The sequence below is a fragment of the Hydractinia symbiolongicarpus genome, chromosome 11, assembly GCF_029227915.1.
Source record: "Hydractinia symbiolongicarpus strain clone_291-10 chromosome 11, HSymV2.1, whole genome shotgun sequence".
NCBI lineage: Eukaryota > Metazoa > Cnidaria > Hydrozoa > Anthoathecata > Hydractiniidae > Hydractinia > Hydractinia symbiolongicarpus.
In genome coordinates, this window is record NC_079885.1 from 7147144 (window position 1) to 7158553 (window position 11410).

Consider the following 11410-nt stretch of genomic DNA (forward strand, 5'->3'; position numbering starts at 1 on the left):
CTCAGAATTTTTGAGGCGTGTGATCTACCGCACGCCTGCCTAAAATCTTACGAAATGGCCTGAATGTTAATGACAAAATGTTTTGCCAGCTAAAAACAAAAAATATTGTCGAAGCAATGCCAACGCAAAACATTTGAAATGTATCTCACGTCAGCAATTTTAATGAAGGTGGGTATTTAATAGAAATACATTTTAGAGATACATTTTAACACGGAAAAACAATTATGTATTGGGTAAAGTTTGAGTATAGGGATTACTCTAAAATAGCTCAGTTCTGCTTGGCGTGTGTTCTGCTTGGCGTGTGTTCGTAGAACAAGGCGTGTGATAAAGAGCACATGGCATGTGCAGAGGCGTGCGCGTGCAATAGCACGCCATTCATGACCAAGACTGAATATATATACAGATATGTAATGGGCAAACCTATCAATTAAAAAATAATGCTAATGCAATAAATTGCTCGCCCAAGGTTACAATAATTTAGACTGGGCAGGCAACCTGTAGAAATGAAATAAGTTTATAAATGCAAATTTTATTACAAAATCTTTTTTTCTATTTTTTCTTATCTTTTTGTATATATTTTAGTTATATTTTACTGCAAATAATAACATTGATATCCATGTATGATGAACTGATATTGCTCAGCCAGACAAACTTTGGGTGTGAGTGATGACAGTCCTGGTCATATGAGTTTAAGCAGCTGAGTGATACTTCACTCTCCTCGATTGTCGTAGGTGCGTGATGAATTTCACGCGTCTTTCCTTAATTGAGGAGAGTGATTATTCAGTTTTCATAGTTTGAGTTGCGTGATAACACCTATGGGTTGTATGGTAGGCCTACTGAGTAGTTGAATGTATTTGCATCCTTATTAAAGGACTGTCTCAAAATTTCCGTACGTAATTCGTATAATTCGTATCAAAACTTTTTATCAATGATCGACCCATAAAATTAGCAAAAAAAATTGAGTCTCCTGTACAGTTTTCCTTCATGTTAAGCTGTGCCAGTGACAAGCATTTTCGAAGCATGCCACTGGCGACTTCTGAAATATACAACCTTATGATGCCCTAACCTAATGATTTTATCTTGAAACATAAAAAGCCAGTAACAAATCGATCACGCCACACAAATTCGAATTCCAAATGTTCAACAGGTGTTATTACGCAATGTAACGTATTCAGTTTCTAAAAATAATTCATTTTTGAACGCACATGTTTTTCATTCAAATTCTGAAATTTAAGTCATTTTTTTCTTTGATTATTAGTATAATAAATAATTACTTTATACAAAAGAAATTTCAGGTGCGCATTATTGAAGTGACTAAAGTGTTTTTGGTCCGTGATTGAATACGCTCTGTTTAATTATTGATATTTGTAAGCTGTTTTGTTGACAGTTTTTCTTAACCTGTCTTTATTGAGATTTTGTTTAGACTTATATACTGTATTCCCTGTTGCATATTCCAACCCTCTTGTTTAAAACAGAAGAGGGTTCAGACAAGTGGTTCCATCACCCTCTTAAAAATCTTGTTCTCTGTTTAATATATGAAACTCTAGAACATTTTATTAAAGTTTAAAAATCTCATGATTATTGTATATTTAAAGCAACAACAATTATGTCTTTGCCACCCGAAAAAGTGAATGAGCTTAAACAGGTAATACACAACCATCTCAGTCAGTTAGATGTGCATGGGCAAATTAGAAATGTTTTGTCTGAATCGTTGCGAGAAAAAGATATAGATGAGAAAAACTTGGGAGAAAGTGGTTTGTTGGAGTTGCTTAAAGAACGTGGTATAGTTGATGATATTATGAAGACATTGAAATTTCAAGGTGTTGATAAAAACAAGAAACTAACAGATCCTGTTAAAATGGAGAAATCATGGGTGCCAGAAGAAAACCGCAAATGTAAGACCTTCCCTAAAACCAGGTTTATTGTTTGCATTGTTTTAAAGACATGCCAACATCCTACAAAAATTTATAACTTTGTTTTGCCTTGTTTTAGTTCCTATTGATCCATCAAAACGGTACATATATTTTCAAATTATTGGAGGGAAAGCTTTTTTGGAACACTTGCAGGACCCAGAATTATTCCCAGGCCAAGTGTCAAGCGTCTTCACTATCCATATCTCATTTTTGGGACAGAGATACAAATCAAGACCAGTAACTTGTGCCTGTGAACCTGCCTTTGAGGAAGGTATTTAGAACTAAAGTATTTTTGTGTGAATGCTAACCATACTTTAGTAAATCTAGCATCAGATTTATACCCAGGAAGCAGTTATAAGTTTGTTTCTCTACACACATTCTGACAAAAATTAGCATACAAACAGAAAAGAATCCAAACTATATGCAAGTAAACACCTGCGGCTTTTATTTATATTGTTTTTGATTTTAGAGAAGAGGTATATGTGATGCTCTCTAGGAAAACCGACCACTTCATTATTTGGAATTTTTAAAAATAAGAAATTCCTATTTCCTATTTTCAGAAATACAAATTTTGAATTTCATGTTTTGTATAATAAATTCTAAATTTAGAACTGGGAGCTGCGGTATGTTACTGATAAGCGAAGTAGTTCTTCTTCAATAAAACTTACGCGGATTATACTCGAAGGTCCAATCGGGGTCAAACATTCTCTGTTAAGAATAAAAAAGTACGGATGTGCCACGATAAAGATTTACCTATGTAAAATAAGAATGTTTTCATCTGTCTATATATTTGAGTGTTTCTTCATAAAAAAAAGTTATCCCAAGACAAAGAAAAAAGCGCGTTTTAACTATTTATCTTGTTTCTTTTGGTCACCAAAATAAGATATCCCCAAAATCAGTATATCAATATTTAAGTTAAATTGAGTAGCTAAATTGTGGGTTTCATTGTAGGTTTTCTATTTGAGCTAAAGAAAAAGAATTCCTCTGATAAGGGTAAACTTTCAGATGTATCAAGTTTGTTATCAATCGGAGATAAGATTCATTTGGTTGTAATTAAAACTGACACTACTGGCGAATCAGTTCTCCTTGGTTCACACTATCTTGAGTGGAGAGGTATTTTGTGTTCAACATCTGGTCGAGTTCGAAATGCAATTGAACTTAATGGTGTCGGACCGGAATCTAAAGTTCCAATAGGCGTTCTTGACATTCGGATGGATTTAATGCCTCGATTAACGCAAGTATGTAAGTACTTGAATAGATCATGAATTAATGTTAATATTTGGAAAAACCATTTTATTCTCTGGCAACCCAAACTAATTTTTTCTATCATGCGGTTATACAATATTTGTTCAATGACACAGAGGTGTTAAATCCTGTTGAATCACCTGAGTTTTGATCCAATCTACTAGAATCTCCTTTAATTTGTTAAGTGCAAGTTTTTTATTGACCACTAGTTCTTCTTTAGTGCATTAAAATATTATATTTATAAAAAAAATATTGTACACATTTATTTTTAAACCATATTTTAGAAAAATGCATTCTCATTTTTGATCTAAATTTTGCGATGTGTTTAAAAACCCATTCTGTTGACCTAAGAATCGCTCTTTTGCTTTGGTAGGTTTATATTTTTTAATGTTTCAATTTATACACATAGGTTATTACCAGTGATGTCATTACAACACAGCTAAATTTAGAGAGAAGTCGTGTTGCTGAGAGGGAGCGACTGTTTCTTGCCTACTCCAAACAATGGTGGAGAGAATACTTGCAAATTCGAGCATCACACTCTAACAGACTTGTCAAAATATTTGCACAGGATGAAAATTCAATACATAGAGTTGTATGCTCGTATGTGAAGCCATTACGAGCCGGTAGATTGTTAGACACTCCCAGACAAGCTGCTAGGTGTGTATATACACTGAAAGTGATAATAACAACTTGGGGGAGGGAGGTTGGCGATGTGCTAAAGTGAACAGTATCCTAAGGTGTCTCATAGCACCTTATTTGGGACTAGAAAAAACCCTGGCGGAAATCTAGGTACTAAAAGAAAGAGTCTTGTAGCGCTCTATAGAATGCAAAGATGAGTTATCTTTTGTATATATGGATAGTTTAGGGTTTTAGAGAGCAGTGTAGAAACTGCATGATGTAGAATTTTCATGTAATTTAAAAAGTTTTAAGTGCTATAACCAAATAAATTCTGAATATTTCTTCACATCATAATAACTCTAACGAGTACATGAGCACATTAAATTTTTTTTTTCGCTTTCGTGGGAGGTTGTGATGTTTGAATTAGCTTGACTTATTTTCACGTAGATGGCTGTTCAATTATTTATTACACAACTCTTCTATTCTTCATTTCAGTTTTTATATTTCAATGTAGATTTGTTTCATTATTCGCTTTCGAGAAGCATCCTTCAATGAGTGGAACAAGAAACGAAATGTGGACTACCATGCACTCGTTTGTGGCTAGGAAGAAAGGAGTAAGTTGATTTTGATATTTAAAAACACTGTAATAATATATATAGTTCTACTCAACCGCTATTCTTTCCAATATTTTTATTTTTGCATAAGTTTGCAGCCTTTCTACTGCAATTTTTTTCATGTCAGCAATTTTATACATGGCTGCTTTATTAACACGTCAGAATTCCCAATGGAAATTTTTGAGTTTTAACAAATTGCAAAAGCTGATATTAGTTCAGCTTTTGAGTCTAGTTGAAGGATCATGGACAATAATTATGAACAAGATTTCCCTCGCTTTTTCCAAATTGATCATCAATCTTTTTTTTTTATTTGGAAAACGTTTTTTATTTGGAAATTATCTTTCTACAACATAGTTAATAGCTCATCTCTACCTTTTTTAGGACGTGGAGGATCATGCAGTTCTTTTATGCTCACTTCTGCTTGGTTTTGGTATGAATGCATATGTTTGTATAGGTACGAAAACAAAAGGTACTGCGCATGCCTGGGTTGTTACGATTGCTCCGGATGATTCTGTTTTGTTTTGGGAAAGTCTAACAGCTCAAAGGTAGTTTTATTATCAAATCAAGCTTGTTTAAAATTTATCTTATAAGATGGCTGTGACACTAAAATTCCCTATGTGATATGTGACTTTGATTAAACTTATTTCACAAGTTCATTGAGTGTTCATTTAAACGAATTGTGTGAAAGAGGTATTATACAAGTGTGTGAAGGTGTTTATTCAAGAGACTGCAGAATTTTGTATTAGAGGTGTTATACAAGTGTATTAATGTATAACTGTCAAACATGTCTAGCAGAAAAATCTGTCTAATGAAGCGGCTCTTTAAAAAGGATCCACTATAACAAGGTTTTTTGCTATCTATATTATAATGCCCATCCGTCCGTCTGTCTGTCACGCAAAATGGTAGCTTAGCTGCGCAATAGCGAGAAGCACCCAATGCGGTATAAAAAGAACGGGCGAACCCGTGGATTTTCCACGGGCTAACGACTAGTGTATTAATATTACATCAAGAAATAAGATAAGTAATTGCGACAGGGAGTAACGAGTCAAAGTCATTCTTCCTAAAGCACGTGATCTAAATCTTTTGCGAGTTGCAACAATACTTCAATGATATTTAATTTTATTACGTAATACGTATTTGAACTACTTCAACATTTTTCAAGTATAGTTCTTACAGTAGATGTTATTGTTCTGTCCAATCTTGGAACGCGCCCCATCTTAAGACTGGCCAGGCCAATCTTCCGACAGTGACAAATTGGTGGCCAGTCTTAAGACTGGACTGCCCAATCTATGGACGTACATGCCCAATCTTAGAACAATTGTGGAAGACAAACAGAACAATAAAATTTTTAAAATTTACCTCTTAATAGGAACTTTAAATTGAAACTTTTCTTGGAAAATCAAAAGGCCAAAAATTTATATATACCATGTATTTTATGTATAAAAAATTGAAACTACTCAACCATATTAGCATAGTCTATTAGCTAGCTGGCTACAGCTCGCTAGCTGGTTAAACATCCAATGAAATTAACAGCTAGCTAACTATTAATATGGTTAAATACGATTTTTCTGATTCTTCATAAATATAAACATTTTATTTTTAAAATTTAGCCACTACTCTACAAGCTGTATATAAATGCTAAATGTATAACACGTGCTCTACCAGCTACCTATAGCTAGCTAGCAACGATTTTCACTCTACTGTGTCCAAAAACTGGCCGGGTCAATTCAACAGTACCTAAAATATAATGTTTTAATGTGCCTGAGAATGTTTGTTGGGACTTGTAAAAAACAGAGCTCGTGTGGTACATCCCTTCTTTAAAATCTAAAAGGCGCCAAAGATGGGCCTAACATGGTCTTTTGCCCAATCTTGTGACGCCCTGCCCAGTCTTAAGACTGGCCGGCCAGTCTTAAGACTGGGCAATTTTATGTCCAAAGATTGGGCAGAACATTATCATGCTCATAAAAATATAAATCCATGAAATGATTTTTACCAATTCGATTGAGAATGAGAAAATGCAAAATAGAGTGACTGTGCTTCAAAGAAAATCATTCAGATCGTGTCGTTTAACTGGGCAAAGATTGCTTTTTATGTTAAATTTTCCAAACCGTATGCATGCAAAAGTGATTGACAAGGGGATAAATAGTTGAGTAGAACTTCGTTGGAAAGTACCAATGTGCACACTTTTTATAGAGATATTCATGCGTTACGCTGATTGGAGCATTTCTAAATATAACTGAGAACATAAATGCTAAAAAAGGAAAAATGTGTGGAATAGTTTAACTGTTCAAAATAGTTTCATATCTCATGAATTGTATTCTTTTCAGATTTGTTGTCCACTATAGTCTGTTTAGTTTGAAAGAAAATGTTCACGCGATTTTGAGAAATGTTTTTACAATAAGACTGTCTGTTGCATAGAGGTTTATTAAATAGACTTTCATCCATAGTTCAGTCTTTTCCTAAATAAGTGATACCTATTACCAGGTGTTTGCTATATATCATTTCGCTATAGCCAGGTTAGACTTTATATTTGGAATTATTTTTTTTTAATTTTTTTCCTCCTTTTTGGGTGGGAAATTTTAATGAGCCCGGCGTTTCTTCTAGGTATCCGCACCGCGCAATAGACCCAAACGACCCGCCTGGTGTTCCGCAACCGAAACCTGATTATCAATATCGTACTGTTGGCTGCATATTTAATCATCAGTTTTTTTACGCAAACTCACAGGTTAGCTTTATTAAAATCAGTTCTTTTGTGTGGTATATATCAAACTTGGCCTTTAATTTAAACTCACTGGATAAAATTGCCAAATTTCACCAATATATTTCAAAGTTACCCGAAATTAGACCGGTTCTTACATAAACGCTCCTCTCGAATAAATTTTCTCTCCCCTTGAATCGGACATGCTTTTTAGCAAACATAACTTTTGGTTAAGTATTGAAATTTTTTAATTTTAAAAGAAATTAAAAAAAAAATAACTTGTGTATTGCAGCTAGTTGTTTTATTTGGCATTCGCCGTTCGCCGTTCAACAAATCAGCATATTGACAGCAAAAGTGTTGATTACAAGGAAATTAATATGTAGTCTAGATATATATAGCTGCGTTTAATTACCAAAAAAACGAAAAATAACCATGCAACAACCTAATTTTTTATTTTTTAGCAAACTAGTTGTTGGAAATATCCACGGGTTTGCCCTATATATATATTTCCTATATATTCCTTTTATCAGCTATTTACTACATCCTTAGAACAAAGTAGAAATCCGGCTAACGTTTTGAACAAAGTACGACTATCAGTATGGATCTGAAGTCATTAAACCCTTCGTTATAAACTAAATAAGGATTTCAAATAAAAGGGCTGTCTGGTATGTTTCGAATGGGCCGAAAATTAAACCCTTTCGAATATCTTAAATCGACTGGTAGCCTAGTAGTATAGAGATCGCTTCCACTGCGGAAGGTCTTTGGTTCAAACCTCTGGTCGAGTGATGCCATTGACAATAAAAGTGTGAATCTCTCCTTATTGCTTAGCGTTCAGCATGAGATTAGGATTAATATTTAGGCTGTGGTCTAGTTGAACGTTTGAGATTGCTGTGTTCGCATGACTTTTGTATTTAAAATGGCAGCTTTAAATGCACCAGGACCCTCCGCAGCACCCTCGTTGATAGCAGTACCAATAGAAACTGAAGAGGCTACCCTGGGTAAACAATTTCAATAGTAATATTTACAATATTGGTCAAAATGTCTTGTTTTATTTTAAATTTTCAGCCCACCGATGGAGTGCACGTGTGTTCATTCAACGTCCACAATGAATCACAGTGGAAGAGTATGAGTACGGATGCAATCAAGTCAGTTTGTGGCCCAGGTTTGGTGGTAAGTATTTTTGCTGTGGAAATTCGCTGATCGAAAAATGCGGCAAAAATAGCGGCGGGTATAAAAACATCTTCAGTAAAAACAAAATTATTTTTTTTCTTACGAGGCAAATTATTGTTCCTTCGCATTCGCAAAGAGCGTCTCGCGTAAAGATTTGATACTTCATCAAGAAAAATTTCTTGGGCGAAACTTTCGTTGCTAGCTATTTATTTCGTCAGTAGTGTGTAAGATTGCAATTTTTCGCCTTTTATTTATTATTTTTGATTTCCGTTACTTATAAAAAACGGGGAAATTTTTTTGTCTATGGTTTAATATTTTTATCAGGAAGACTTAAAAATCGAAAATATAGATTTTGCCCCTTATTTTTACACGCAATTACCGATAAGAAATTTAATACGGCTATAGAAAAGTACTCGAGCGTTTGCCATTTTGTAGTCTTAAACAAAATTCTGATGTTACTGTTTTTATCAGCCGACTCCAGTATCTTTGGTCCATCTTGTGCCATCTGCTGTTGATCCAATAGTGACCAGCAATGAAATAGAAAACGAACTCAGAGCACTTGTATATGATTACAGGACGGTGAGTTGTCTTTTTTTGTGCTAAAGTTTGACTACTTTAGTCTTTCAAACACGTGGACTTGAGGTTCTCATACCAAAGCAATCGATATTACGCAATATTTTGGAATACGCTATTAGCCGTACTGTTTGTTTCAAAAGTCAAAATCATTTAAAAAATAAGAGCTTTTATTAACCAATTATTTTGTTTGGATTGCTACTATTTTAGTTTAAGACTACTTCTTGAACTCACGGCTGTGCTGAGCTCACTAAGTTGTGCTAGACGATTGAAATGGACTTTACCTTTTTAGGTATAATATTTAGATGCTCTCTATACGTGCACATTCTTTAATCTCCAACACTATTGTATTAACGCTCTCTGCTGAACTTTACGCCTGAGAAAATTAATTTTCGCTAGAACAGAATTAGTTACGAGAACAAATTTTCGTGTATATTTCACGAGAAGTTTGACGAGAAGTTTGACGACATTTTTCTCTCAATTTTTACTGTTGTTAGGAGATTATACAATAATATAATATAATAATATCATAAAATAAGACTGCTAAATTCACATACATTATATAAGTGCTATGCATCTCAAATTTTCGCAAGAAGTAATTTTTGCGTAGTTCACAAAATCACGAATTTGGACATATTTAATTTGCGCGAAAATTAATTCCATGAGGGTAAACCACTGATTTGTTTATTTAATTTTCGTAAACGCTTTCTTCAGGACTTAGGCTTGTTAACAACATGGGATGACGAACTTAGTTATTTATTATCGCCAGCACTGGCTGCCTACGAGTTTGAGCATTCCAATGGTGTTTGTGTTGGAAACGATGACTTTCAACATGCGATACGTCGAAACGTTCCCGATGGACATACGTTCAAAGGATTTCCGATTCAATTTATACACACTAATACGAGAAGAGCGTTCGCAACATGCCTTAGGTAATGGTCATTCGAAGTTGCTGAATTTTTTGGATAAAATAGCTAGCCGGCATTTTTTTATCTACGTAAAAAATTTTTTAACGTCTTTACGTATGCGCTTTATTATCTAAGAACCTATTTATAGTTAAACTAGTACTAACCTTTTAAATTTAAGAAAATTTTGATCTTAGATTTTTTTTTATAATTTTCGCACAAGAAGCTATCCAACATGCATTTTTAAAATATTTCTTTCTCCAAACTTTCTCCAAAATATCAAAATTACATGCAGAAATTAAAATCGTTGAAAATGTCGATTATAAAGGACATTTACTGTATTGTTAATGAGATTATTAATGAGAAAAGGATCAAATTTGAATTTGCAATTTAGGCCTAACTGCACAATTAATTTCGAACATTAAAATGACGGTGATATTTAAACTTGAAAATTGACCTCTCACCTGGTTTCTTATAGAAAACTATATCAAACGTTTCAAGATTTGTTTGTACATTATGCAAGCTTGGTCAAGATATGTTGAGACAAGACAGTTAATTTCGAAGTCGCCACTACAATTAATTTCTATATCAGATTAAATCATTTAATTGTTGCTGACGTCAGCATCGCTATTTTCCAGAATTTCGGAGCCTTTAGGGCCCCGACGTGGGGAATTTCGGTGCGTGAGCGTGCTAGAGAATGCGACTAGCAAATTTTAGACGTTGTCTGTCTTACATGTGTGCAAAAGTAGCGACTTTGCAGCCCGCCGCGTGCAGAGCATTTACCGTTTGACGCTTTTTTGTTAATACTCTTGTTCCAGATTGTAGGGAAAAAAATTCACCTCCCCCCTTCTATATGTCGGCCCTGTATTTTCTGTTTGCATTCCGAACAAACACCAGCCTTCACAATACAGTGGACTCGCTAGGTTGGTCGAGATGGACAAAGGGCCAGTTATAGAGACAGCGAGGAACCATAATACTTATTCGAGAAAGGGGGAATAGATTTACGGCGCTTGTTAAATCATTTAACTTTACTTTTTATTCTTCAGGTCAGCCTTGTGCGAAGAAATCATATGTTGCAGAGGTGACCAAGTAAAGTTAGCTGTCCGTGTTCGATTATTTCCGTATCCTGAAAGCACCTGTGCCGTTTGGGTCATGTTCGCAGTAAAATATAAATCGGTGTTGTAGTAACTTGGTGATATTAACCTTCGGTAGTAACCTGATAAAGAAAGAAGGAAAGTTTAATTGCCATTAAGCAGTTATTCTATTTACAAAGGAGTGTAGTGATTATTAGATTGTACCATCATGGCGGTATTTATTTTTCCGGTTTGCCCCTCTAATCTGTGCATATGAGTTTGCACTTTTTGAATTAGCTGAATTCTTTTATGCGAAATTTCAGTTTTTGACCAGGTTTACCGGGAATAATTTTCCGTGAAAATTTCTGCCCTCAGAATATTTAAATCAAATTCTTGGGTACGTTTTTGAAGAACTAGAATGTATTATTTTGTCTATATTTATCGAATTTATAATTTTAAAATATTTAGGCAGAAAATTAAAATTCACACTTATTAAATTCGTCTTTTTTTGTCAAACCTTGGAGGAAAGAAAACAAGGTCTAAATGGGGAATATTCACGAAGCGAATTGAACGGCGAATTGTATTTGAGCATGAGCATTTT

The 11410-nt window shown here is 34.3% G+C and overlaps 1 protein-coding gene across 1 annotated transcript; it reads left to right on the top strand.

Moving 5' to 3' along the window:
* Positions 1 to 937: 937 nt before the first annotated feature.
* LOC130614175 (centrosomal protein of 76 kDa-like) lies at positions 938 to 11306 on the top strand. The gene is made up of 11 exons (XM_057435588.1): positions 938 to 1895; positions 1993 to 2184; positions 2865 to 3151; positions 3568 to 3815; positions 4291 to 4390; positions 4772 to 4935; positions 6995 to 7115; positions 8154 to 8258; positions 8730 to 8837; positions 9546 to 9763; positions 10783 to 11306. Exons 1-11 carry the CDS (start codon positions 1607 to 1609, stop codon positions 10919 to 10921), a joined length of 1971 nt encoding a protein of 656 aa, XP_057291571.1. The 5' UTR covers positions 938 to 1606; the 3' UTR covers positions 10922 to 11306.
* Positions 11307 to 11410: the final 104 nt, after the last annotated feature.